At 40.3% G+C, this 27,834-nt stretch overlaps 2 protein-coding genes across 2 annotated transcripts; both read right to left on the bottom strand.

The window, feature by feature from the left end:
• Positions 1-478: 478 nt before the first annotated feature.
• On the bottom strand, positions 479-19,854 carry sptlc2b (serine palmitoyltransferase, long chain base subunit 2b). The gene is made up of 12 exons (XM_058087208.2): positions 19,569-19,854; positions 15,587-15,784; positions 15,223-15,377; positions 13,137-13,285; positions 10,865-10,989; positions 9,221-9,314; positions 9,023-9,128; positions 7,449-7,668; positions 7,173-7,299; positions 5,270-5,405; positions 2,920-3,049; positions 479-2,185 (listed from the first exon to the last, which is right to left on the bottom strand). The coding sequence occupies exons 1-12, from the start codon at positions 19,710-19,712 to the stop codon at positions 2,078-2,080; spliced, it is 1,692 nt and encodes a 563-aa protein (XP_057943191.2). The 5' UTR covers positions 19,713-19,854; the 3' UTR covers positions 479-2,077.
• Positions 19,855-22,881: 3,027 nt separating this feature from the next.
• Positions 22,882-27,125, bottom strand: snw1 (SNW domain containing 1). The gene is made up of 14 exons (XM_058070718.2): positions 27,026-27,125; positions 26,568-26,721; positions 26,312-26,473; positions 26,098-26,193; positions 25,851-25,957; positions 25,406-25,510; positions 25,188-25,257; positions 25,032-25,097; positions 24,810-24,926; positions 24,526-24,667; positions 24,306-24,408; positions 24,120-24,237; positions 23,839-24,002; positions 22,882-23,221 (listed from the first exon to the last, which is right to left on the bottom strand). Exons 1-14 carry the CDS (start codon positions 27,037-27,039, stop codon positions 23,029-23,031), a joined length of 1,611 nt encoding a protein of 536 aa, XP_057926701.2. The 5' UTR covers positions 27,040-27,125; the 3' UTR covers positions 22,882-23,028.
• Positions 27,126-27,834: the final 709 nt, after the last annotated feature.

The following is a 27,834-nucleotide window of genomic DNA, read 5'->3' as shown; positions in this document are numbered from 1 at the left end:
CAAATTGAGATTTGGTTCATTTCAGGTCTAATTGGGCCGCAATCAATATATTAACAAAGTATGGTAAAATCCATTTGGATTACATTCTGTTATCAAACTGAGATCTGGTTCACTTCAGGTTTGGTTTAAAATGCTTTGGTCTAAATAGATATTCAAAGTAAACTCAGTCGGGTTCTGTTCACAATGCACAGATGAAACAACTGGAATTGAGATAATGATAAAACCATTTTGGATCACTTTGTTCACATTGTACAGGTAAAGTGAATCAAACTGAGCTCCAGATGTTTCCCTGTTTGGAAGGTTCGCATGCAAACATTAAAGTGAACCAGTTATTCTGCTTTCATATTACGAGTTCATTTAGGACCTGATCTTGTTCTGCGTATGAAAACACCCTTAATGAAACATTTTCATACAACAAAACATTTAGTAAAAGTGCTTCTAAATGTACTTTTTGGTGACACCAGAAAGTATTCCAGAATTTGATACAAAGAAAGCGTTTTAATCTGTTTAGAACAGCTGGAGCAACACGTACACATCATGGCTTTACAATCTGCAGTCTGAGAACACTTTAAAAGTGAATGGAAGTACAGTGGCATATGTAACCGATAAGTTCAGGTAACACGTAGGCTAAGTGGAAAAACATCACAATGAAGCAGTTGTGTGTATTTTATCAGTAAGGTCATTTGTGTATTTGAGGGGAAACTTAACGTTTGAGCTGTAATGGCAGATTCCGGTAACATTCTTGGTACATGACTTGAAGGAAATGCATCACAGAGTGGTTATTCATGCCATTTTGCGGGTGACCAATCACGTTATCACAATGAGACCAGTTGATTTACATTCGAAAAATGATGCATTATGGTAGTTGAAAAGTCGAAATCTGTGTGACGAGTGACCGGAATTCTGACACTGGCAGATGAAGCTCTGCCTGCTAACTAGCTTTAGTGAACTCCAATTCTTATCAATAAATTAATTAATGAGACATTAAAAAAAAAAACACTAACAAACACACAAAAGCAGAATGTTCCACAAGGATTTTTTTTTTTTAACAGTGCAGCAAAAGCGATTTGGAATGCCATCCTTAAAAAAAAAAAAAAAAAAAAAAAAAAATCAAATCACATTTGGTGGCGTATGGAAAAAAAACTGCATATTTCAGTGACTACATCATCTGTGCATTTACAATGCCTGTCAGTAGTGTCAAGCACTGAAGTTACTCTAAGACATATGAAACAAAGAATTAAAATTTTGCACGTCCAACCGGGAATGCGTGCAAAGCTGCCGTTGGGATAACCGTTCCATTATGCACACACACACACACACACATTTAAATAATAAATACAACTGTATATCGGATACGCCGTATCGTCATACATACAGTTCAAACGTACAAGACGGAAGCGCGAGAAAAGAGAGAGGACGATGGAGGGCGGGTGTAAACAGTAAATAAGGCTGCAAAATATCTCTAGAAAAGAAGCGGTAAAAAATATCTTGTAATTCTTTCTCCCCGATCCCGCCCCATAACTCGGTAATATTTTTGGAACTTTACAATTGAAGAGAAAAAGTAGAAAATAGATCTATACATATATTTTTGCTTTGGTCAGGGGTAGTAATATTCTACACTGTTCAAGTACAAGTGATTCTCCAGGTGAGGGTAGGGTGGTAAATATACACGCGTAATGTTACTCCTGTGGGCGCTATTTGTGAAAAATATTATTTACATATATCCGTTTTGACTTTTATGTAAGTGCACAACTAATGTCTCATGGCGTATTGGCTCTAGATTTTTTTTTTTTTTGCTGCGACTATTGCACGAATAACATGTATAGTTGATGTGCTCACGGGAATAAAAAAGCTTAGGTCTGGTCGGAAAAGAAAGCGTCTAAATGTAAAAAATACAGGCACAAAAAGACGCATATTGTTGAGTGGGGTCGATTCCCAGAATGTTTTCAAGGTGAAGGTCGCTGAGGTTTGAAGTGTGATATGTAAAAGAGGTATGGAGGAGTGGTGTGGTCTGTTACTAAGAGTATGCGGATGGATTTGGGAAGGGGCGGGGAATGGACATTTACACTCAAGGGCTTCAGTCCTGAAGTTGGCTTTCCTCAGATGTCCACCTGATGGAGGGAGGAGACTGCCTGGAGTACTTAAGCTGCAAAAGGTCGCCCACTTCATTCATGGCCTCTAATACCTGGCGAGACATCACAGGGAATGTTATCATTCCGACTGCAAGAATCAGTGAAAAATGCATGCTGATAAAAAAAAAAAAAAAAACGCCACATGGACGGTAGAATGACAAGAATAAACAAGAGCGATGTGACAAACCTTAATCGCATTTAAGCATAAAAGCAAAAAGGTGACTAGAACAGAAAAACTCCCGCACTTCTTTCCACAGTGAATGCATCACAGCATTGCAACACCGCAAAGCACCTGGAAACAATTTTACCTTCCCCCTGACCTTTTTTCCCCCCACCGATTCCATGGCTCAAGGAACAGTGAGGGCTGGGTTTTCCAAAAAGGGAAAAAAGCGGCTCCTGGAAGTCCTCTACAAAGGCTTTCTGATGCCCTTTAAATGGACTTTTACAAATGGTGTTGACATGCTCTGCAGTGAGATGAATGAAGTGCCTTTGGAGAGACACAGCAGCTCGTATAAAAGCCTCACTGTAATACCGACAGACAGCTTCCAAGCGCTATTAAAATATAAGGGCAAACTGGGAGTCCTTATTATTATTCAACACGCTCACTCCGACACACAGACGTCCATCAGCGTGAAGCAGGGAGATTTAGTCGATTAAAAACAACATTTCACTGTTGTAAGAAACTGCTGATAATAATAATAATAATAATAATAATAATAATAATAACGAAAGGCATTTGGATTTGAAGCCTGCTGCTGACAGTGTCTGACTTCGGTGAAGCACTTACTGTGTCGAGCATTTCCCGGGTGTGAGCAGCTGAAATGCAGAAACGTGCTCGGGATTCGATGATGGGAGTTGCCGGGAAGCCGACGACGACTGTGCCGATGTTTCGCCTCAACATCTCTCGACCAAACGCCCTAAAAAAAAAGCAACAACAATAGGGCATCAAGATCAGTTCAGCATCTCTTATCACATATATCATATATCAAACCTCAGTTATCAATTGCATTTTCAATTAAAACAAACAATTATGGGTGTACCAACAAAAAATGTTGTCAAAGCATCTTCCTGCTGGAAAATATTGAGTGAATTGATGTGCGACATAGCACTCTGCTGGATTCATAGCTCCAGCACCCTTTCCCCCCCTCCTGTAGATATTGCCATCAAACCATTTTCTATTTAACATGTTGTCAAAGCATCTTCCTGCTGGAAAATGTTGAGTGAATTGATGTGAGACATAATTGTCAAAGCATCTTTCTGCTGGAAAGTATTGAGTGAATTGATGAGCGACATAGCCCTCTGCTGGATTCAGAGCTCCAGCACCCTTTTCCCCAACCTGTAGATATTGCCATCAAACCATTTTCTATTTAACATATTGTCAAAACATCTTCCTGCTGGAAAATATTGACTGAATTTATGTGCGACATAGTTGTCAAAGCATCTTCCAGCTGGAAAGTATTAAGTGAAAATACTGAATGAATTGATGTGCGACATAGCCCTCTGCTGGATTCATAACTCCAGCACCCTTTTCCCCCCTCTTGTAGATATTGCCATCAAATTATTTTCTATTTAACATGTTGTCAAAGCATCTTCCTGCTGGAAAATATTGAGTGAATTGATGTGCGACATAGCACTCTGCTGGATTCATAGCTCCAGCACCCTTTCCCCCCCTCCTGTAGATATTGCCATAAAACCATTTTCTATTTAACATGTTGTCAAAGCATCTTCCTGCTGGAAAATGTTGAGTGAATTGATGTGAGACATAGCACTCTGCTGGATTCATAACTCCAGCACCCTTTCCCCCCCTCCTGTAGATAGTGCCATCAAACCCTTTTCTATTTAACATATTGTCAAAACATCTTCCTGCTGGAAAATGTAGAGTGAATTGATGTGCGACATAGTACTGTGCTGGATTCAGAGCTCCACCACCCTTTTCCCCCTCCTGTAGATAGTGCCATCAAACCATTTTCTATTTAACATATTGTCAAAACATCTTCCTAATGGAAAATATTGACTGAATTGATGTGCGACATAGTTGTCAAAGCATCTTCCAGCTGGAAAGTATTAAGTGAAAATACTGAGTGAATTGATGTGCGACATAGCCCTCTGCTGGATTCATAACTCCAGCACCCTTTTCCCCCCTCCTGTAGATATTGCCATCAAATTATTTTCTATTTAACATGTTGTCAAAGCATCTTCCTGCTGGAAAATGTTGACTGAATTAACTCGGGACAGAAACCTCTGGTGGGTAGTTCCAGCACCATATTCCTCTCCTCCTATAGATAGTGCCATCAAACAATTTTCCATTAACATGTTGTCAAAACATCTACCTGCTAGAAAATGTTGAGTGAATTGATGTGCGACATAGCCCTCTGCTGGATTCATAACTCCAGCACCCTTTCCCCCTCCTGTAGATAGTGCCATCAAAAATTTTCTATTTAACATGTTGTCAGAACATCTTCCTGCTGGAAAATGTTGACTGAATTAACTCGGGACAGAACCCTCTGGTGGATAGTTGCTGCACCCTTTTCCTCTCCTCCTATAGATAGTGCCATCAAACAATTTTCTACGTAACATGTTGTCAAAACATCTTCCTGCTGGAAAATGTTGAGTGAATTGATGTGCGACATAGCCCTCTGCTAGATTCATAACTCCAGCACCCTTTCCCCCTCCTGTAGATAGTGCCATCAAACAATTTTCTATTTAACATGTTGTCAGAACATCTTCCTGCTGGAAAATGTTGACTGAATTAACTCGGGACAGAACCCTCTGATGGATAGTTCCAGCACCCTTTTCCTCTCCTCCTATAGATAGTGCCATCAAACAATTTTCTACATAACATATTGTCAAAACATCTTCCTGCTGGAAAATGTTGACTGAATTAACTTGGGACGGAACCCTCTGGTGGAAAAAAATTACAATTTAAAAGAGAAGCACACGTAGATAGAGATCTACCGGGCAAACCCCAAATAATGATTAGAATTTACCACAAAAATTAATTTATGCGATGGATCACATCCTTAAAACTGAAAGAGCAAAACAATATAAGCACCAGCAGATGCAGCTCCAACTACCTTGGAATCCAAGCACGCATCGGGACACATACACAACTATACCATTAAAATGAAATCACGCACCCAATTTTAGCAGGCATGTACAGCATCACGGGTACGACTGGCGAGTCCTTGTTGCCATAGATGATGACGCCCATTTCACGAAGTTTCCTGCGGAAATAGGTGGTGTTCTCTGATAGCTGCTGGAGGCGGTCTGCACCTGGAAAACACAAGACATCAAACACGGTCAGATTTATCATCTCATCTAATCTAACAGAGCAATCAAAAGTGCAACTTTTGGCTGTTGATGACTAGCGGAAGTCATTTTTTTAGTCAGCCTTCAAATGTATCTGACAATCACAAACCGGCCCGAGTGTCATCCGTCTCACAGCCACTTGCCTTTGAAGACAGCCAGGATTCATTAAGTCTGAGGTCAGTGGGGGTGAAACTAAACAGGCATCAATCCTCTCATGTCTGCCTGATGAACAACTGTGTGGATTCACCCAGTATCCTGGGGCCGGTGCCTCCTGAGATAGCATCTTAGCCAAACAAATAACCATGTGCTACAACGTGCCAGCAGCAACATACATCTGACTGCTGATGGAAAAAAAAAAAAACACGCATAACACAACTTCAAAGCACCAGAAGAAACAACCAAGTCTCAAATTATACTTTTTTTTTTTTAACCAACTAAAGAATACATCATTGTACACTGAACTCAAAGAACTACTGGTAAAAAAATTGTGTTTAGCATTCTTTCCATATCAGAGCAAGCTTTGCCGTCTTATGTTCCATTCTTAGATATGATTGAACGTTGTCCGTTTTTGATGCAAAAGAAACGTTAACAGGAATCTACCACAACGACCTTGCATCTGTGCATTTGTACTTTTAGTTTTCATTTTGATTAATTTCATTTGTCATTTTTACGTTTTATGTCCAAAGATTTGAAACAGGTGACAGGGCTGCAATCAATCAAGCTGTCATTGATATTCTTCCATGAGGAAAACGAGAGCTGAGGTGTGTTCACGGTTCATCTCATCTGGGTAGCATCAGACCTGATCTTGTCACGTAAATGTGTGACAAGTGCGGTTCTACACCAGGGAAAAGTCGTTCAGGTGTTCAAATTAGCGATAATATTAATGCAAATAGAGGTATCGTGTTGGAATAGTATCTAAAACGGCAAATTCGGGTGGAAAAAATGTGGATCGGTGCATCTCTAGTTGAGGGTGGTACAATGTTTGGAGCAAAGCACAACTAATTTTTGGTGAATTTTTGCATTGTGGTGTGACCAACAAGATCCACCTGATGGGAGAAAAACCTGGAGTGGCTTTGTTGTCTGTTCAGTTATTCTGAGGTGTTTCCATTGGGTACTGCCAATGTGATGTAATCAGTATCTTAAAAAAAAATCAATCAATAAGAAAAAGAAAGAAACCCCAAATTTAGTGTTTTGTGTATGTCTGTAGATGTAATAAAATGTGTTCGAACTCCCCTGATCACCAGGCCCAATGCACCATGCTGCTGCGTGCCCAGCTTTGAAGGCCCACATGAGGAAAAACGCACATGTGCAAACTATAAATAAGTCCAAGGTAGTATAGTAGCACATCACGGCATTACATCAGTTTCAAATGTTATTGCCAAGAACTGTGCACTTCCCACTTTTGCAGTATAAAATCACACAAAGCTAAACAAAGTGTTATGATTCTCTTGCGCTATAATAGTTAGTGGTTTCTTTATTTATAATCATTTGTATGTAACATATTGTGAAAATATAAAACAAATATGAATGAAGAAACTGGGCCAATCCGACATTCACATTGTATTGATGGCAGTGACACATGATGGTAAATCCTGACATCTAGTGGTCAAACGCAACATTACATCTGAATTGCGAAACTGACTCCAAAGGGCCTCAGAAACTTGGGTTGTTTTACATAACTTATTATTATTATTTACGTCTCCAGTCACTTTAAAGCAGTTTAACACCTACCCCTTGTGGTCCCATCCTCTCCCATGATGATCTTCATCGAGGTGATGATTTGCTGAGCCACAGGAGGGGGCATCGAGGTGGCGTAAAGGGCGCTGTGGGAGTGCTGCCGCAGATAATCGATGAGCTCCTGACAGGGAAAGGACCAACACATAACAGTTGACATTTTTTTTTCTTCCCTGTTATTTTTTTTTTTGCAGAAACATCCCAGCATAGCATAACTGCCCCCCACCCCCCATAAAAAAAAAGTATGTATGGGTACAGGGTTAGTTGACTAACCTTTTTGCCTCCGATGTAGCCCCCGGCACTGCCAAAGCTCTTGGTGAACGTTCCCATCATGACGTCCACATCTGTGGGATCGAGGCCAAAGTAGTCCACCACTCCTTTACCGTGAGGCCCCAGAGCCCCAATACTGTGGGCCTCATCCAGGTACACGTACGCCTTGTAACGCTTCTTCAGGGCGATCACCTCTGGCAGGCGCACGATCGAACCCTCCATACTTTAGGGCAAGAAAGTGATAGTGAAAATTAAAATTAATTTTAAAAATGTATTTTTCGGATGTTACAAATACAGGAATCTGTGTTGTTGTTGTGTTTATATGCATAGGAACTGTCGATTTTAGCCGTTTCCCTTAGAATACCTGGGAGAACTCAGACTCCATTAATGTTGCATTGATTAAGCCGGGTTGGCTGTTTTTGAGCACTATATTGATCCTCAATGTTGATTACTTTTACAGTAAATACACTTCAAGGACAGTTGGAACAAGTCCAAGCTGCTTTAGATTGCCTATTTTGCTAAAATTCCAATTTGCTAAAAATTTTAACATATTTCTCAATATTTTATATTCAGATTCTGACCTGTTAGCACTATTTTTTTTATAGGTGTATACATAAAGCGTCATAAATAGACGGTGGTACAGTAGGTCCCAGTCATGGCAACATTGTGAAGACAGCGCCCTCTGCTGGATTAACAACAGTAGCACCCCCCCTAACAGATTGCACCATTAAACCACTTTCTATTATTCATTCATTCATTTTCTACCGCTTATCCTCACGAGAGTCGCAGTGGGTGCTGGAGCCTATCCCAGCTGTTTTCAGGAGTGAGGCGGGGTACACCCTGGACTAGTGGCCAGCCAATCACAGGGCACATATAGACAACAACCGCAGTGCCGCCTCGATCCGGTCTCATTGGCTGTTACTACAATATCAAGGTTATATCGATATGGATTCCTTTCTGTTCACATTGTACAGATTAGGAGAATCAAATTAAGATCTGGTTCACTTCAAAGTTTGATTAGGACGCAATACAATACCAATACAAGATTCTGTTCACATTGGACAGGTTAAGTGAATCAAATTCAGATCCAGTCCACTTCTGGTCTGATTGGGCTTTTATACAATAACACAAGTTAAAGTAAATAGAATTCACTTTCTGTTCACATTGCACCACATTGTCTTAAATTGAGATCCAGTCTCATTGGGTGTTAATATAATATCAAGGTTATGTCAATAAGGATTCCTTTCTGTTCACATTGTACAGATTAGGAGAATCAAATTAAGATCTGGTTCACTTCAAAGTTTGATTAGGATGCAATACAATACCAATACAAGGTTCTGTTCACATTGGATAGGTTAAGTGAATCAAATTAACATCTCATTTATTTCAGGTCTGGTTGGGCCTTAATCAATTAAATGGCAACATGATATATGATGATATGATATATAAGTTAAGTGAACAAAATTGAGATCCAATCCACTTCAGATCTGATTTGGCCTTAATACAATAACAATCCATCTGCTCACATATTTCTAGTAATCTCTCCATCTAGGTTTACACAAGATAATCAAGCATACCTGTAAATGCCCTCCACAATAATAAGAATTTTTCTCCAGGGTCGATGGGTCCTTGGCTGCCCGTGTACGATGGCATCTCGGAGGAGTTTTTCCAGGCTTTGCATGTCTACAGTGAAAAAGAGTTGTTATGCATGCTGGCTGTTCTTCAAGTCCCGACTCTGTCAACAGTTATGGACGTGATTATTAGGCGTCACCTACTGTTATGCTTGAAGACTCGAATTGTAGAGCCAGAAAGACGGGCACCCAGCACCAGCGATGCATGATTCAGCTCATCACTTAAGATAAGACAACCCTGTGAGAAAATCAATGCAAAAAATGACTATATTTAAAAGTAAATATATATTTAACCAACAAGTATACTGTGATATATTCATGTCTACTGTGTTCTGTTACCATTACATACCAGTTTGAAGTGTTAACAGGTTTGGATACCAGGGACAGAATACATGTCTAACATTGCTGAAATAGTTTGCTTCGTTAAACTGGCATAAGACAGAAGCATAAATACAGTTGTGTTGAAGACGTGCGTGTCTTAACAGCGACAAACACCGTCAACACTACAAAGCACGAAAAACAAGACTTTCATTGGCAGCCTGCAACAAGTTTAAGCTGGATGCCACACCCCAGGGAGTATAAGAACATAAAATCATGGAAAGAATTATTAAACCACCCTTGTTTCTTCGTTTTTTTGTTTGTTTTAATGCCTTGGACAAATACAATAATGACAAAAAAATAGATTGGATACGTTGAAGAAGCTATTGATGCAGGGTTTTGGTTATCAAAAAATAATAATAATAAACATGGAAGGTACTAGATATTAGCTCTTAAATTAAACTAGCTATTTTGGTTATCATTATGATGATCTAATCATTTTTTCCCATCGCTGTATATACGCTGGGTGGCACGGTGGACGAGTGGTTAGCGCGCAGACCTCACAGCTAGGAGACCAGGGTTCAATTCCACCCTCGGCCATCTCTGTGTGGAGTTTGCATGTTCTTCCCGTGCATGCGTGGGTTTTCTCCCACATTCCAAAAACATGCTAGGTTAATTAGCGACTCCAAATTGTCCATAGGTATGAGTGTGAATGGTTGTTTGTCTATATGGGCCCTGTGATTGGCTGGCGACCAGTCTGGGGTGTACCCCGCCTCTCGCCCGATGACAGCTGGGATAGGCTCCAGCACCCCCGCGACCCTCATGAGGAAAAGCGGTAGAAAACGAATGAATGAATGTATATACGCTACAGCTGCAGGTCATGTGACAAAAGGTACAAAAACATTAAATTAATAGTTTTTATTTTCACATTTACAATTTTGGGGTCTAAATTGAAAGTCAGAGCACTATATAAATATTTCTAGCAGGTGTTTTCCTTCGTGAACTCCTAAATTACGTAACATTAGCTGGCCACAACACAAGCCAGCACTAAGAAAAAGAGAGGAAGTAATCCAAAAATGCAGCAACTTGATAAGTAAAGAATGTACGAGGCTCCTTGTCAATGACTACGTATGGCTCCTTTCACAAAATGTTCACCCTTCTACCAACTCTGGTCTCTATTTCCTGTTCAAACACTGCAAAACAGCATGTAAGTCCTGATATGATTGACTTTGCGGCAGCAATTTATCCAACAAAAGCAGCACAATGTTTTCAAACCTTTTGTCCTGGGAAGCCTTGGAACAGTGTGACCCGTTCAAGGTTGGCCGTGCATTTAAAACCAAGAACAGGAAGGTACACTTTTGTCAGAACTCTATCTTAAAATTACAGTAAAGGCACAATGCGGTTCACCAGGAGGAATATCGTGCCCGGTGGAGAACAAAAGAATAAAGGGAAGAGAGTGAAATTCCATACCTTTCCGGTCAGAGCAGGAATGTTCATGGAATTAGTAGCAAAGCCCATTCCGAAAGCCATAGCAGACTCCACGCCAAGGAACCTGGCTATTAACTGCTCCATCTCTTCATGGATGTCCAGGTTCCCTAGAAAGGACAAAATATTAATGTATTAAAGAGCTGAGTCCTGAACAATAAATAACATGTTCCAGCTGTATGCTAGCATAATATACATATTTATTTATATCTATCCCCTCATATAGTGTCACAGTATGAGCCGCTACTTTTTTCTCATGTTGTGAATCCTGCGACTAATTCATCAACTTAAAAAAAAAAGCATAATTCCCATGATGCTTAGAGGGCAGCTTCAGGAAATAGTGACGTGGATGCTAACATCACGTTTTAAATTCTTACGCAGCGATCATGTTTTAATCTGACAAAGCCTAAGTATGTTTGATCAAGTTTAGAAATACTACAGCTTCTGCTTGGACTGCCTGGACCGCCAACTGTCCACTACCACCAACGGGTTTCGAAAGACTGTGTGACCGTTGAGAGAGACTGACAAGGTGTGTGATGAAGGAATTATGACTAGCTGCTTTACATGCAATGTTTTGCACTACTTGTTGGTTAAAAAACATTATTCTGTGTCCTAAATGTACCCATGTTACAACGTGGACACATCACAAATAAAACTTGCCGCTATCTGCTCACCCTCACTTACATTCACATTATAATGATCTGCCCCTGAGCTGAATGGGGTGTTGTTACAACTCCGTCCAGTAGATGGCATTGGAAGACCAACAACTTGGACAAGGGTCATCAAACAGAAAGTCAGTCTTATTCTAAAAAAAGTTAACAGCACAACACTAACAAGTAAGTCAACACACAACCATGAACTAGCATTCTATGTGGGTGACAATTAACTACGTTTACATGCAGTCAGTATTCGGGTTAAGATATTAATATTGTGCTGGCCCTTTAAGGCGGGCCCTTTAAGGCGGGCCCTTTAAGGCTGGAGCTTTAAGGCGGGCCCTTTAAGGCGGGCCCTTTAAGGCGGGCCCTTTAAGGATGGCCCTGTAAGGCTGGCCCTTTAAGGCTGGCCCTTTAAGGCTGGCCCTTTAAGGTTGGCCCTTTAAGGATGGCCCTTTAAGGATGGCCCTTTAAGGCTGGCCCTTTAAGGCTGGCCCTTTAAGGATGGCCCTTTAAGGATGGCCCTTTAAGGATGGCCCTTTAAGGCGGGCCCTTTAAGGCGGGCCCTTTAAGGATGGCCCTGTAAGGATGGCCCTGTAAGGCTGGCCCTGTAAGGCTGGCCCTTTAAGGCTGACCTTTAAGGATGGCCTTAAATGATGGCCCTTTAAGGATGGCCCTTTAAGGCTGGCCTTAAATGATGGCCCTTTAAGGATGGCCCTTTAAGGATGGCCCTTTAAGCATGGCCCTTTAAGGATGGCCCTTTAAGGCTGGCGCTTTAAGGCGGGCCCTTTAAGGCGGGCCCTTTAAGGATGGAGCTTTAAGGATGGCCCTTTAAGGCTGGCCTTAAATGATGGCCCTTTAAGGATGGCCCTTTAAGGATGGCCCTTTAAGGATGGCCCTTTAAGGATGGCCCTTTAAGGATGGCCCTTTAAGGCGGGCCCTTTAAGGCGGGCCCTTTAAGGCGGGCCCTTTAAGGCGGGCCCTTTAAGGCGGGCCCTTTAAGGATGGCCCTTTAAGGATGGCCCTTTAAGGATGGCCCTTTAAGGCTGGCCCTGTAAGGCTGGCCCTGTAAGGCTGGCCCTGTAAGGCTGGCCCTGTAAGGCTGGCCCTGTAAGGCTGGCCCTTTAAGGATGGCCCTTTAAGGATGGCCCTTTAAGGATGGCCCTTTAAGGATGGCCCTTTAAGGCTGGAGCTTTAAGGCTGGAGCTTTAAGGCGGGCCCTTTAAGGCGGGCCCTTTAAGGCGGGCCCTTTAAGGCGGGCCCTTTAAGGCGGGCCCTTTAAGGCGGGCCCTTTAAGGATGGCCCTTTAAGGATGGCCCTTTAAGGCTGGCCCTTTATGCACAAAATGAAACCAACAGCTGTAAGTTAATAACTTTGTGTTCTGTTGTCATTTCTGTTGTCAAAGATCATTTCTGACAAAAAAACCCAAAAAGAGCTTTGTTTAGCTGTCTACACACAGTTGTGTACCAGTTGTGCGTCACGGCCAATTATGCAAATCAGAAGATGCACCAGCTTAAAAATAAAAGCCTCAAAACCTTAGTAGTGTACTCATTTATTTAGCAATACGATACAAAAAGTAAAATATTCGTGTCTGATTCTCTTACCCAATTCACAGCGAGTGCTGCCCACTCCCACGCCATACTTGTGTGTGACCTCAACGGCAGCATCAGCACAAGGGCCAGTGTTCTCCGCAAAGCCCAGATAATTGTACGAGCCCATGTTGATGACGTCCTTCACCACTTTGCCCGTGTGCCTGAAAGGAGACGAGAACAATGAGATTCAGGGGCCGGAGGACAACAGCCTCTGGTCGAGGTAAAATAATTAACTTCAGCATGTGGGGGTCGTTGCTGTGCAAACATTTCCTGCTCAGCACTGTCCTTTAAATGCCCCCCGTCACCCAGCAGCGTGGTGTTACGCAAGAGTTTATCTCAAGGAAACTCAGGTTAAGCACAGAAGAGCAATAAGACATATTTGACACATTCCAATCTGGCTAAATATAAGGTGGATACAGTGAACACACCCTGATAAAAAACACGATAAATCAGTTCCACATTTGGGGGAATGTATTTTTCAATGTGTTCCTTGTTCCTTTGTACCGATAATTCTAAACACAGTACAGTGAATCATAGTGGAATCTTACTTTTATTACTAAACACCTTTGTATATGGTTCAATTTAATATATGTTACTATCTAATTTATACAATACTATTTTTTTCTGAAAGCATGTCGTGTTATTGTGTAAATACAAAAAATACTAAAGATTATTGTGTTTATATAACAAGCACAACGTGTGTGTTTTTTTTTTAGGTCCTTTTTATTTATATTTATTTTTAATTATTTATTTTCTACTCTACACTTTTAGGTGATTTTTTATTATTTTTACACTACACTTTTAAGTAATTTTTACTTATTTTTTCTTTTTTACACTACACCTTTAAGTCATTTTATTTATTTTTTTTACACTAAAGTTTTAAGTCACTTTTTTCCCTATTTGTGTACTTTTAATGTGTAATTTAATGTGTAATTTTGTGTCATTTCTTAATACTTTGAAGTCAAACCAAGTAATGTTATCTTTTGAAATATTAATACATATAATTACATGTCCAAAGTGCATTTTAGTAGAATTGATTAAGGCATTTTTTCAAGAAAACAAGGATGAGCATAATTGATAATTCTAAACACAGTACAGTGAATCATAGTGGAATCTTACTTTTATTACTAAACACCTTTGTATATGGTTCAATTTAATATATGTATGTTACTAGCTAATTTATACAATACTATTTTTTTCTGAAAGCCATGTTGTGTTATTGTGTAAATACAATAAATAAAATAGGATTATTTCGTTTATATAACACAAGCACAAGGTGTTGTTTTTTTTTTTAAAGTCCTTTTTATTATTTATTTTCCACTCTACAATTTTAGGTGATTTTTTATTATTTTTACACTATACCTTTAAGTCATTTAAATTTTTTTTACACTAAAGTTTTAAGTCACTTTTTCCCCCATTTGTGTATTTTTAATGTGTAATTTAATGTGTAATTTTGTGTAATTTCTTAATACTTTGAAGTCAAAGCAAGCAATGTTATTTTTTGAAATATTAATACATATAATTACATGTCCAAAGTGCATTTTAGAAGAATTTATGAAGGCATTTTTTCAAGAAAACGAGGAAGAGCATAATTGATCATTCAGATAATGCATAAATTAAAATTAAATACCAAAATTGCACTAAATAAGACCACAACGTCTCATTTCTGACACACTTTTGGGTCTTGACCACCAGTTGAGAACCACTGCTTTAAATGTATACATTTGTTACTTGAATAACATGGGAACGTGTCTCTATAGTTTTTTGTTGCCATGATTTACTACAGTAACCTTACATATTAATCTACTGTGTGATATGGTTGTGATTACAGCTAAATTTAATGTCCAGAGGCAGGGTACTCCCTGGACTGGTGGCCAGCCAATCACAGGGCACATATAGACAAACAACCATTCACACTCACATTCATACCTATGGACAATTTGGAGTCGCTAATTAACCTAGCATGTTTTTGGAATGTGGGAGGAAACCGGCGTACCCGGAGAAAACCCGGGAAGAACATGCAAACTCCACACAGAGATGGTCCACTTTAATATTTAATACTTTAATATTTAATATTTAAACTTTAATATTTACTTACTGAAAGGTCCAGTTGTAGTCAGGGGAAACCCGCTCCACCAGATCCATCTTTGCCCCAGGAACACTACAGATGGGACGGTTCCAGTTGTCTCTGATGCGCATGTATAGGTTCCGGGTGTAAAAGTTCTCAAAGTCTTGATACAACGGGACAAAGTCCTATAAAGGAAATGGGTATTAATTAGGGTGTGCAATGGTGACAGAATGGGCCGCAGATGGTGGCGGAATCGAATACAATCTCATTAATTTGGATCCCATTTTTAGTGATGTCTTTACTCATGAACTGTCACAAAAACAGAAACTATTCCTGAAACATTTAGCGGGAACACAAAGATCTGCGGGACTCCGGAGTTTAAATATTTACGGACCTTCTGCTCCTCTCGTTCGCGGGCCATGCTGCACTTCCCAATGTTCCAGTGGCGGAGGAAGTCCCGGAGGTAGCCAAATATGGTGAGGATGCCGTAGCCCACGTAGGTAAGCACAGCCACGAGTAGAGGAGTCTGCTCAAACGATTCCACAAAGGGCCTCTTGTACAGGCTTGAGTTGCTGTGTGCGCCATGTTGGTTCTGGGGGACAAAACAGGCATTATCATTTATAACTGAAAATGGGAAAACAACAATGATGTTTTGGTGTCTCGTTTGCACGACGACTGAGCTATGGAATGATACTGTAATTAAGAATTTTGTGGAATTTGCAAAATCGTGTCAGTCTCAATTAGTTTGTTGTGCAAAGCAGGGGTCCCCAACAACCCGGCCGGGGCCGAATCATTTAAAAACTACATCAAGCTTTGTGTAAATGCATATCAATTTACATAATACAAGCTATTATTTTCGAGTGGTTAGCACGCAGACCTCACAGCTAGGAGACCAGGGTTCAATTCCACCCTCGGCCATCTCTTGTGTGGAGTTTGCATGTTCTCCCCGTCCATTTGTGGGTTTTCTCCGGGTACTCCGGTTTCCTCCCACATTCCAAAAACATGCTAGGTTAATTAGCGACTCCAAATTGTCCATCGGTATGAATGTGAGTGTGAATGGTTGTTTGTCTATATGTGCCCTGTGATTGGCTGGCGACCAGTCCAGGGTGTACCCCGCCTCTCGCCCCAAAGACAGCTGGGATAGGCTCCAGCACCACCCGCGACATGTTGCTGTTGAGCGATGATCCATTCTAAGTGGTTTGACGGTCCTTGAATGCACCATAATGCTTGTGCTAACTTTCTCCCATGCTGCACTACATTATTCTGCTCAATTTGACACTTAATTTTAAAGATGCCCGATTACGTCACGGTCAAAACAGCACTTTGAATCCTCAAAAAAACAACACAACAAACTATTCATTTTAAGTGGAACACAGCTTTGTACGACGACTTAGTACTCCCAAAACCCAGGACCAACCTGGCTATGAGTCCACTCCTTACAAAAATGTACCCTGCAGCTTAGCAGCACCTCTCATGTGATCAGTCATGCTTCTCTCCAATAAATACCTCTGAGGCAGGAAACGCCGCACAGTGTAAGCATCTAAAGCCACTTGGACGTGACATTCCCTCCGATGAAAGACGCAGGAAAAGCTTTTTGGCATACTGATGTCCTGCAAGATGTAAGACACTCAGACTCACCCATCAAATACATTTTGTTAAGCCTGTGCGCCATTCTGACAAAACAAAAGGCCTTCCTGTTTTCTCTTCCATGTGATATGTTTTCTTATGCCACCAAACAAGATCATAAACATGTTTTTGATGTCACACAACTCAAAAATGCACCAAGGCTGATGCAATATTAAAAACTTACTAATATTCTCTTCATTTTCACTTCACTCGTTCAATTTGAAGCCCTTATTTTACTTTTAGCAGGACAAAGTAAGCATAAATGTTAATGGTAATATTTCATTTGAACATGCATCAGATTACAATTGAATGCATCACATAATCAGTTCACAGTTCCACATGTCCAAAAGGAGTAGGAAGAAGCAAAGCTTATTAAATCCTACCCCTCCATCTGGTACTTTTACAATCAGTAACTGTTACATTTGTTCACTTCCTGCTTTCAATAATACAGTTTAAGTTTTTTTTTTTTTTTTTTTTTTTTTTAATAATGTACCTCGTACCGAAGTACAAGGTGATATTACCATCCAATGCCATAATGGGTACCATAGTAAGTGTCAATATAGTGATATATATAGCACATCATGACTGGTTCAAGACTCTTCATCCTTGTATTTAGCAAACATCAACTGCTTGTATTGTTTTTTGAATTGGCTCATCGTTGTGCATTGTTTGATTTCCTTACTCAATCCATTCCATAGTTTGATTCCACATACTGAAATGGCTTTTTAATGTAGTCCTAGCATAGAAGTGTTTCTAATGTAGTTCTTCCCTGAGATCATATAAGTATTGGATGACATTTTTAGGTAATTGGTTATTTTTAGCCTTATGCATTTTTTTTTAGCTGTTTGAAGATTAACTATATAAATGTACAACTACAAAAACTACAGTAGTGTAGTTTGCAGGTAATAAAAAAATTGCTGGACAGGATCGCAATCTATGTGTGGTGGTAGTGGTTTGAAAGGGTGACGTTTTTGTTGTTTTTATAAAGTCACAAACAAGACGGAGCCACCTGTGAGTGCTTTAAAGACATGGGAGGGGCCCACGGCATCACCCCATTTAATCAAGAATTAAGATTTTCGAACTTTGTCTGGTGGTCTATGAACACACCACAACTATGTTCTATGAGATGAAAAAGCGAAACATGTGCAAAACTTTCTCTGGGGTTGCAATAGCTGAATAAATCCATCAAATAGAAGACATGAAAAGATGGTTGTAATATTTTTCCTCTCATGCGGCTAACTTAGACTAAGCTAAGTTCTCCGTATGATGAGGTGCAGTTCTACAGGACTGCAAATTACAATAAGAAAAACATATTGTATGAAAACATAATGTATTCCTGTCTGACAGTAGAGTGAATAGAAAACCGAGCTTCACTATCGAGGCATACTTGGAGGCGAATCTAAAACTGTGACTTATGAGTGTACATAACACGGATATACCCTATTTTACTGTGGAATGTAAGCCCTTTGATTCCAAAATACTATCACAATCCAGTCGTGCTATTGTGCAAAAACTACAAATGCAACAACTAACACATGGAAAGCATGCATGTTCAGTCAGCCAACCACCACAAAACTGCGTTTTCTATTCCACTGTGGAAGGGACCACACCCATGACAGCATAGAGACATTCCTCTCCTGTTTAAGTGTCATGTGGAAGCAGGCCCGCTCTGGCTCTGCTCTGCTCTGCTCTCCTTGGAGACACACACCAGGAACACAGGCCCGGGGTTGTCATCTTCTTCTCATTAGCCAAGGTAAACAGAGACCGGTCTGACTTCATAAGACACTCACAGGCAAAAACAACAAGGTGTTAAATTACACTCAGCTTTCCCTACAACATTGGCCCATCAGGTGGCATGGGGGCCATTGTTACTACACAATTAAAAAGACCGAACTGTGCTTGGCGACACTTTTATTCAATAAAAATGCTCACCAGGAACAGTTTTAACAAGCTTTAATATTAGCAACAACTATTATGAAGCCATCTGACGACTATGCATGGTATGGTATGGTATGGTTTAGTCCATTTGGACAAGACATGCAAACGTGCATGGACAAACAAGACAATATAATAAAATAATTTATAATTAATTAATAAAATAAGAGTTAAATTAGCGACATGCATTGTGTAAATGTAACCATATTATATAACAAATACTATACCATATTCAAAAGCTGTCAATAGATAATGGGATGCACGTACTTCCGGTCTTTGGACTACAAGTGCGCTAGCTAAACTCGACTAATCAATTGAATATAACATTGTATTAAAAGGGGCGATGTAAATGTTGGTGATGGCAAGTGAATCTAAGCAAAGACACAATATAATTTATGTATCTTGTTTATTTTACGTGAAACTAGTTGACAAGAAGACGCATTTGAAGACCATTATATGGGTGGGTTTGTTGACATGTATGTATGAAGGCAAACATTAACTTTAATGTCTACAACAAGGGAGAAAATGTTGATAAAATTAATGTGTCATCTTGTCAAATAGAGTTTTCAATTAGTATTAGTATTATAATACATTTTTATTTCTACATATTTGACGGTGCCCTACAGTCAGTCAGGTGACGTATGTCTGACGCAGCAACCGCTCATATGATTTAAGTCCAAATAAACTAATATAGCAACAAAAAAAAGCTATCCGGAGATTTTAAAATTATATAAAAGATGTATGGGAGAAATTTAGTTCACAAATGCGAAACGGTTCCGGGGCCATCCTCCGGTTGACGGGCGGGCGGGCCTCACCTTCTCCCCGGGGCGACGGTACTTCTGCGGCTGTTGAAACAGGCAGTGGTTCTTCACGAAGCCATTTTTGCTCGTTTTTTGGCCACTCGATGTGCGGCGACAGACGTCTCCGTTGAGCAGTTTGTTCGCGGAGCTTTCCGTCATCGCTGTAGGGATCGCTGTGGCAGGGAAGTATCACAAATTCAAGTAGCCCAACTTGGGTGCGGATAATCGGGAAGTCATGTATGAACTCCGAGAAACCGTCGATTCTACGCCCACTGCGCTGAGTCTGCATGAGAACGCCGGAAATACACGCCCCCTTGACGAGCTGTCATTGGCTAATACAGGTGGTCATTCACAAAGATCGTATATTCAAGTTTGAGTGCCTTCTTCTCGCAAATTATACACCAAACCCGCGAAAGAGGATATTAATATATATCTCGAGTGGGGATTTTTATATCTTTGCCAAATGTCACCAGTCACCAAATTATGTCGTCCTAAAACCCTTCCCATGGAAATAACTCATAATAACCTTTGGTCAGGCGTCAACCTAATACCATGTCTGTGACGTAACTTCTCACCTGAGTAGGTGTGCTGCATCATTAGTGGTCAAGGTTATATCTGAAGTGAGTCACCGGAAGAAGTTGATATGATGTGTGGAGTGGTGTAACTGGTACTGCATGGAATATTAGTTGTTTATTACCTGTACTTTTACTTAAGTATACTTTAAGGTTTTGCATCTTGCTACATTTTAAGTGTTATTACAGTTTTATTTCCTAAAATACTAACTTAAACAATCCAGTTTATGCTTCTATCTTTCCTCTCTATATTTGTTGATATTCATTTTGTTCCAGTGACGCTGTGCAGGTATTAAATGTCCCCGCAGTTGCACATCCCTGCTCCTAGATGGCACTATTGAGCCACATAAACATGGCCTCTTCATTTACCTGCAGGGTTTCTGGTGCTCGCAAGCACTGATGTGCAGCCCATGATTAAGACATTGACGATAACATCAAATGATTCGATTCTTTAATCAATTTCTGAGTTTTTTTCCTTTTTTTTTTTGTTTCATCCCAAGGTTGTAACCTTGGGTGTGGAGTAATGAAACATCAGCTCTTAAAGCTCTTGCCAATGAGCAGAGAAGCACTTAAGCTCCTGTCCATTCCAAAGCAGATAAAGGCGATAAGAAAGCAGCTTTAATAGGATCACTGCAAGGGTTACAAGCAAAGAGGATGATCAGTACTCATGCATGCAGCTACTGCATGTATACTGTGTATTTTGACCTGGAGGCCATTGTGATAAAACTGTAAAATATACAAATATATTCAGTTTAATATTGAATCCTATATCGTGGAAATTCATTGATTGTGGTTAAGTCTGTAATGAGGGAAGACTAAATGCGGGTATCCATTAAATATTCATTTGACGCTTTTAAGGTTCAGGGTCATGGGAACTTCCTGAAATCAAATTTATTGATGTGCACCTGAACTTCAAAGCACACTCCACAGCTCTTTCCCCAGAATAAAGACGCCGGCTAAGGCGTCCATCACTTCCTGTCACTGCAAATCCCACAGCGGTTGACGTGCACTCCTACTAACAGTTGGTCGGGGCCCTGTCGCCGCCGACGCCATTCGGCCGCGAGGCTTCATTCTGACTGACACCACCATTAGGAATGGTTACGCCTGTCTAAGTCTTCCTGGCATAATAGATTATCCACCCAAGAAAGATGCAGCGAGGCAGATGAGGTCGCATATAGAGTGGCAGACAAACCATTTTCCAGTGAGCAGTCGACTCTAACTCTCTGCGGCTGGAATAATGAGGAGTGAATCCCGGCCTGAATATGCATGGGTGAGGAACTAATGGTGAAGAAGGGATGGAGGATGCTCAGGTGCATGTGTTGCATGTCACTAAGATGGATTTCACCCACACACTTTGCGGTCTGGTTCATTATATTCACACAATGAAATGCAGTGTATATAAACATAATCATATATTAATTCCGCAAAATATAGTGGTGGGAAAAAAAGCTTCATATGCAACCTGAGCATCCCATTGTGGCCGAGGTGCAGCACAATATGTGCAACATTTACACAGAAAAACACACAAAAGCAAATGTTGGAAAGCCATTATCCACACTTTCAACGATGCTTTACAGTAAGTTTGTCTGGAGGCATGACGCCTTCTTATTGCAAAGCAGCCACCAGGAAGCCAATATGATATGTGCTCTGCACGCACCCCCCCCAAAGTGGTCTGATGTAGTTTCACCACGCTTGAATGGATTTGTTCACCAGGTTTCACAATAGATCAACCCTGCAGTGAGCACATTTTTGACTCACACGAGAAGGCGAAAGTATGAACAAAAATAAGGTGGTGTTAAGGTAACTTTTTTTGCTCACTTTCTGTAAACATTGCACACATACAGATTTCAGTCCTGTGGGACTTGGTTTAATATGGGTTGGATATTTACAATGCTTATTTCACACATTCGGTAAAACAGCAATACAACCCACAATGCAAATGCAGTGCATCCATGTTATCGATGGCACCAAACAGGACGATGGAGTGACTGCAAGGTTAATTTTTGCTTTTTATCTGAAGCCAGTCATAATGTCATATTTTTGGCGGCTTTTGTTCAAACGTGAAGCATATTCTTGACTCAGCATTTTTCAATTTGCTAAGGGAATGGCTGTTTCAAACTACAGTGCGTAATTTGTATAATTTGTTATTGGAAATGCTGGAAATTACATTTTTTGAAAATAATGCAACTTAAGACGACCATTCGAATATATGCACATGACACAATGAAAGCTCTGTGATGCTCCTATGCGTCCTGTACTGCTCACCCATACGACTACCACACGCTATTTGGAATTTATTGTACTGCTGTACAAGATTCAATAAGATGCTTTGTGTTAAACGTGCATCCTGATACACACACCCGTCAAGAAATACTGCACCAACACATACAGAGTCCTCTTAAATTGTACACAATTTAAAGTAAAATTAAACAGACACTAAAATCTACACATTTCCATGGCATTGGCTGCACTGTATATCTGGTCATTAGCGGATTTCACTCATATCTCATCCGTGTAACATTTTAATTTAGGTTAGAAATGAGACAGGATAAATATGAGTAAATGGTTGCTTATCTATATGTACCCTGCGATTGGCTGCCAACCAGTCCAGGATGTACCCCCACCTCTTGCTAAAAGGTCAACTGGGATAGGCTCCGGCATACCTCCGTGATCCTTGCGAGGATAAGCGGCATGGAACATGGATGGATGAGATAGATGAATAAGGTTGTTGGGGCAAACAAAGACATTAAAAGTGTAAAGCTCACAATTTCTCACACTGGCTAACATAATAGGAAAAAGGAAAACGATCCCTATAGACATTTGAGTGGAACGTAACACCTGAGGATTCCGCACATTGAAGTGTAGACAACCTCCTTCGTCTTCCAGCGAGCCACAAGGTGGCCTCACTCCTTCCTGCGCTTCTTGTCGTGGTAGTCGTCCTTGGAGCGGCTGCTGGTGGATGGTCTCTTTGAGCCGCCGTGCTGCTTGGCCTCCTCCAAGAATTTATCCAGACCGAAGGGATCCACCTCGAACTGGACAGGCCCATCTCGCCTCTGCCCGTGGTCAGCACCAGAGAACTCTTTGTCAGGAACAAATCTGAAAACAAGACGAGCAAAGGGAAATCAGACTCATGTACTCTTGCTGGGACGTTATTCTGGTCATGCATGATTTGCAAATTAGTCGATGCAGTCCATCCTGCAATTGCAACCAGCCACCACTGATGGATTGCAGTGCTGTGAGTAACACTTCAGTCGTTTTCTTCAAGTTTTTCCAATAAAATGTCAAGTCCGCGATACAATCAAGTTTTCATTTCCCTCTAAACCAGTTTCTGCCCGTCTTGGCTTATCACATTTAACCACACTCAGCTAACCTCATCCGATAAAGCTCTTCCTTCAAATAAATGAAAATAAAGTTTCCTTATTTATGCAAGATTCAGATCATGTGATGTACAGTTCCATATTAGCTTCAGTGGGACATAAATGAAACGTCATTTCTTTGTATTCATTTAAATGGAAGCATAGCAGTACGGTCAAGATTATATTAGCGATATGCAAGGTTGGGGACTAAATAGATTGTCTAATTAGGATTGATAGTAAACATTTTGACTATCCTGAATGTCGTCAATGAAATAATCATCCAGCAAAAAGTGTTATCATGACAGGCCTAAACTCAGCAGTGCGTAATACTAGCAGAACACAAGTGTTTCAAAGTACCGGTTGTTGCGCATGAGTGTGTCAAAGTCATCGGCGTAGGCGTCCTTGTCGATGCTCTTGCTGGGCCTGTAGATGTTTGATGCCATGTCTCTGCCACTGCGGAAAGGCTGGTCGTAGACATTGTACGTCTCGTCCTCACCCCCGGCAAAGCCGCTATCCATTCCCTGGGAGGAGAAAGGTAGGCGGCTTTAAAAGGAAGACTTAAATATAAACATGTAATACAGCTAATTCTTGAAGGCAGAGCATTGATGATATCTAAAAGGCAGACATGGTACACTCACTTTACTCTGATTGAATAGTCGCTGGTCATACTGGGCCTCATTGGTGGTGCGAGGGTTGGGCATTCCCAGAGCGATGAGCTCGCTAATGTCTCGGTCCTGGTCTCTCTGCAACTTGGACCTGAAAGAAACGGTCGCGGGTCTCAACACAACCATCCCAGCTGACTTGGTGTCAAGTTTGCTCTGCACCTCTTATCAGGAGCGGCTCTGGAAATGTTCCTGTCGTGTTGTCTCTCTTTCCTTCGGTCATGGCGGATCTCGTCACGCTCCCTGGCTTCACCGTCATCGCCACCTTACAGGTGAGGAGGAGAAAATGATGAGAAACATTGTAAGTATAAAGGGATTGAGAAAATAAACACCCTGTCTCACTGTGCATGTATTTGTTGATACACAGTAGTACATGTCTCACCCTTGTCGCCGTGGCTTTTAATTCCTGCTCTGCGATCACGAGCCATTTGGGCCAACTCCCTGAGTTTCTCCTCTTTCTTTTCTTTCTCTTTCTGGGCCATCTTCTTTTCCACTTGGGCCCTCATCTCCACCGCCTCTCTGGCCTAAAGACGCAAATCACATGTATGTATTTTATACTCTGATTTAAAAAAAAAATACTTGTGGGAGAAAGAGATAAATAACCAGGATTTAATTCTTTCTCCACGTGTTGAACGTAAATATATCCAGATAAATGGGGAGGAGCACCTTTCTATCAGCGATGTAGAGCGCCTCAGCGAGCTTGGCAAAGTTTTCATTGATGTGAACCGTTTGCAGTCCCCTTCCATCAGCGGCCAAACGCTTGTCAAGAGGGATGGTGTAACCCTGAAAGACAAGAATCATTAGTCTAGAAGAGGCAGGTGTGGGGGGAGACATAAATAAGACTGATATGACAGGTCAAATAAACGAGTGAAAGAGGATTTCAATTACCTTTGCATTCTTCCAGTTGGAAATGCAAGGGGGAATCTTCCACTCCTGCTGTTCCTTCACGGTCATCTATAACAAAATGTGAGCGAGTTAATAGGACCAGCCAACAAGTTTGTCAATGTAGAAGTACAATAAACTAATTTGTCAACACATTAGTACCTTTCTGCTTGGAGAATGCATAACCGGTGCAGGCGGTGAAGGAGGTCCACGAGGAATTTTCTTGTTGATTCTGAATGCAGAAAATATAGTTTAGTCTTAAATGTTGCCTCGGCAAAAAACAAAACAAAACTAAAAATACAATATTCATGCATGATTTAAACATCTTGTTAAAATAAATAAAAATATATGGTTATCGTGTTTAGGACATGCTAACTTACTTGAAACGTGGTGGCTCCATAGGGTCTTTCTGCATTTCCACCATGCGGATGACTCTCTGTTTGGCCCCGGAGTTGAACGCCACACCTTGCTGGGAGGGAGTGTATCTGGTGGAGAGACGTGTATATATGAGTTGACCTCATGTGCAAAACACAGAATTATGTTGGTTTCTTGGAAGAAAATGTACAAATTTATATTTAACAAGACAGCGGATCTCCACAAAGTCACAGATTTTTGGTCAAAAGAAATTCTTTTTCATGCTTTTTTGATTTTATTCACTCCAAAAATAGTTGTTTTTCCCACCACAAAAAACATCTCATGCACCCTCAGTGGGTGACAGAATAGCATTAAATCTACCGTATACATATACAACCTAATGATGTGATATCAATGCAAGTTTAGATAAACGTAAACGTTTCGTAAACGATAAAATTGCCTAGCAGATACCTGATGTACTGTGCTGGGGCTAGTTTGTCTGCTGCTCTCACAGGCATGGCTGCAGCAATCTTTTGTGACACCTGCTTGCTCAGGGCAGCACGAGTCTTTTCAGTCAGCTACAAAAGACACATTAGAAAGTGAAGTCAGTGGTCCGGACATTTGGAAAAAAACTATCATAAGCATAGTTTGGTCGTTTTGCGCACACACAATACATTAAGATGACCAAAATCACGTAAATAATAAGGTACAATCTTACCTCCTGTATGGCTTCCTCATCAGGCTTCTGTAGTTCTGGGGTGTCCTCATTCATAACTTCTTTAGGAAGTAGATCTGTATACTTACTGAAGACCACCTGGAGCAATGAAAAGGCAGAAAAATAATCAGTGCTGATATTTGTGAATAATATACATCCAAAGCTATAAAATAAGTGCATATTTGTGAGTGTTTTAGTTTGCAGTTAGACTCCATACCTTGTCCTTGCTCTGTCCTTGTCTTGCAATGGCATCATATTTCACCTTCCCTTCAGCATCCACCTGCATGGTCAGCGCATTGGAGGTTTTTTTCTGCCTACCCATCTCCAGAGGAAACTGTGCCACATGGATCTCAGGAAAAGCGCCTCCATCTCCAAAGTCCTGTGGATGGGCAATATTTTACACATTTTATTCAGGAGTAAGCAACATTTGAAGTAAATCCAGCCAAGTACTGTAGTTATTTGCATGGCCCTACCTCCTGGACACGAGGTACAAATCCAGTTCTGTGTCCATAAGGTGGTGGTTCTCTCCGGGACGCGACCAAAGCGGTGGAGTAGGACTTCTGGGCACGAAGTCTATCCTCCGCCTCAAGCTGGTCTTGTGAGAGCTGGGTGGGCGCCGGTAAAAAGCTGGACAAAAACAACATCAATTTTATGCTAATTAAACTAGCAAAGCCTTCGTCGTGGTGGCGTTTCTAATTGAAACATTGAACAAGTAAACTGATAGTTTGTCGTAAGCGTGAAGGCCTGGTGCTATGCTAGTTTAGCTTGTTAGCCTAGCTCGACATAATAGTACATAGCGGCTAATGCTGGGTCGCTGTAATGGCGCCGTCATGTCTTCCGCGAATCCCTTGTCCGACACAACGCAGTTTTAACAACTTGTATTGAAAATATCCTCAATTAACAACACAAAGAACGTTGCTACGGTGCTTACCTCGTTAGCGACATTTTTTCCTCCTTTCCAACGCACTTCCGCTTTCTTCTTCTTTGAAAGGTAATGTCAGCTTTCGCTGTTGCTTGGCGGTTGTCAAATGACGTTTTGTGCACATTACCGCCACCTTTTGAGCTGGAGTGGGAATAGATATTATGTTCACTGATATTATGCATTATTGACTAGGCTGTTTACTTCAATGTAATAATAATAATAATAATAATAATAATAATAATAATAATAATAATAATAATAATAATAATAATAATAATAATAATAATAATAATAATAATAATAATAATAATAATAATAATAATAATAATAATAATATAATAAACAATAATAAAAACAACAATAATAATAAAAATAATAATAATAATACGCAACACGAGCAAAAAAACAACTTGTGGTATAACGGTCCCTTTTTCCCTTTTCGTTGTTCACTGATATTATTCATTATTGACTAGGCTGTTCACTTCAATTTAACAACAACAACAACAATAATAATAATAATAATAATAATAATAATAATAATAATAATAATAATAATAATAATAATAATAATAATAATAATAATATGATAATAATATAATAAACAATAATAAAAACAACAATAATAATACAAATAATAATAATAATACGCAACACGAGCAAAAAAACAACTTGTGGTATAACGGTCCCTTTTTCCCTTTTCGTTGTTCACTGATATTATTCATTATTGACTAGGCTGTTCACTTCAATTTAACAACAACAACAACAACAACAACAATAATAATAATAATAATAATAATAATAATAATAATAATAATAAT

The sequence above is a fragment of the Doryrhamphus excisus genome, linkage group LG11 (genome assembly GCF_037039965.1).
Source record: "Doryrhamphus excisus strain RoL-2023G ecotype Guam linkage group LG11, RoL_Dexc_Guam_v1.1, whole genome shotgun sequence".
NCBI classification, from domain to species: Eukaryota; Metazoa; Chordata; class Actinopteri; order Syngnathiformes; family Syngnathidae; genus Doryrhamphus; species Doryrhamphus excisus.
The sequence above is the reverse complement of the archived record's forward strand: the minus strand, read 5'-3'. Positions and strand labels throughout refer to the sequence as shown.

Coding starts and splice junctions, on each gene's coding strand:
- sptlc2b (XM_058087208.2), bottom strand. CDS start 19,712: ATGACGGAAAGCTCCGCGAACAAACTGCTCAACGGAGACGTCTGTCGC. Junction 10,990..13,136: donor CAGCACTCGCTGTGAATTGG/GTAAGAGAATCA, acceptor TGTCCTTTCTAG/GGAACCTGGACATCCATGAA. Junction 9,129..9,220: donor TCGAGTCTTCAAGCATAACA/GTAGGTGACGCC, acceptor TTTTCACTGTAG/ACATGCAAAGCCTGGAAAAA.
- snw1 (XM_058070718.2), bottom strand. Junction 25,258..25,405: donor ATGGAGCCACCACGTTTCAA/GTAAGTTAGCAT, acceptor TTCTGCATTCAG/AATCAACAAGAAAATTCCTC. Junction 24,927..25,031: donor CCAACTGGAAGAATGCAAAG/GTAATTGAAATC, acceptor CTTGTCTTTCAG/GGTTACACCATCCCTCTTGA.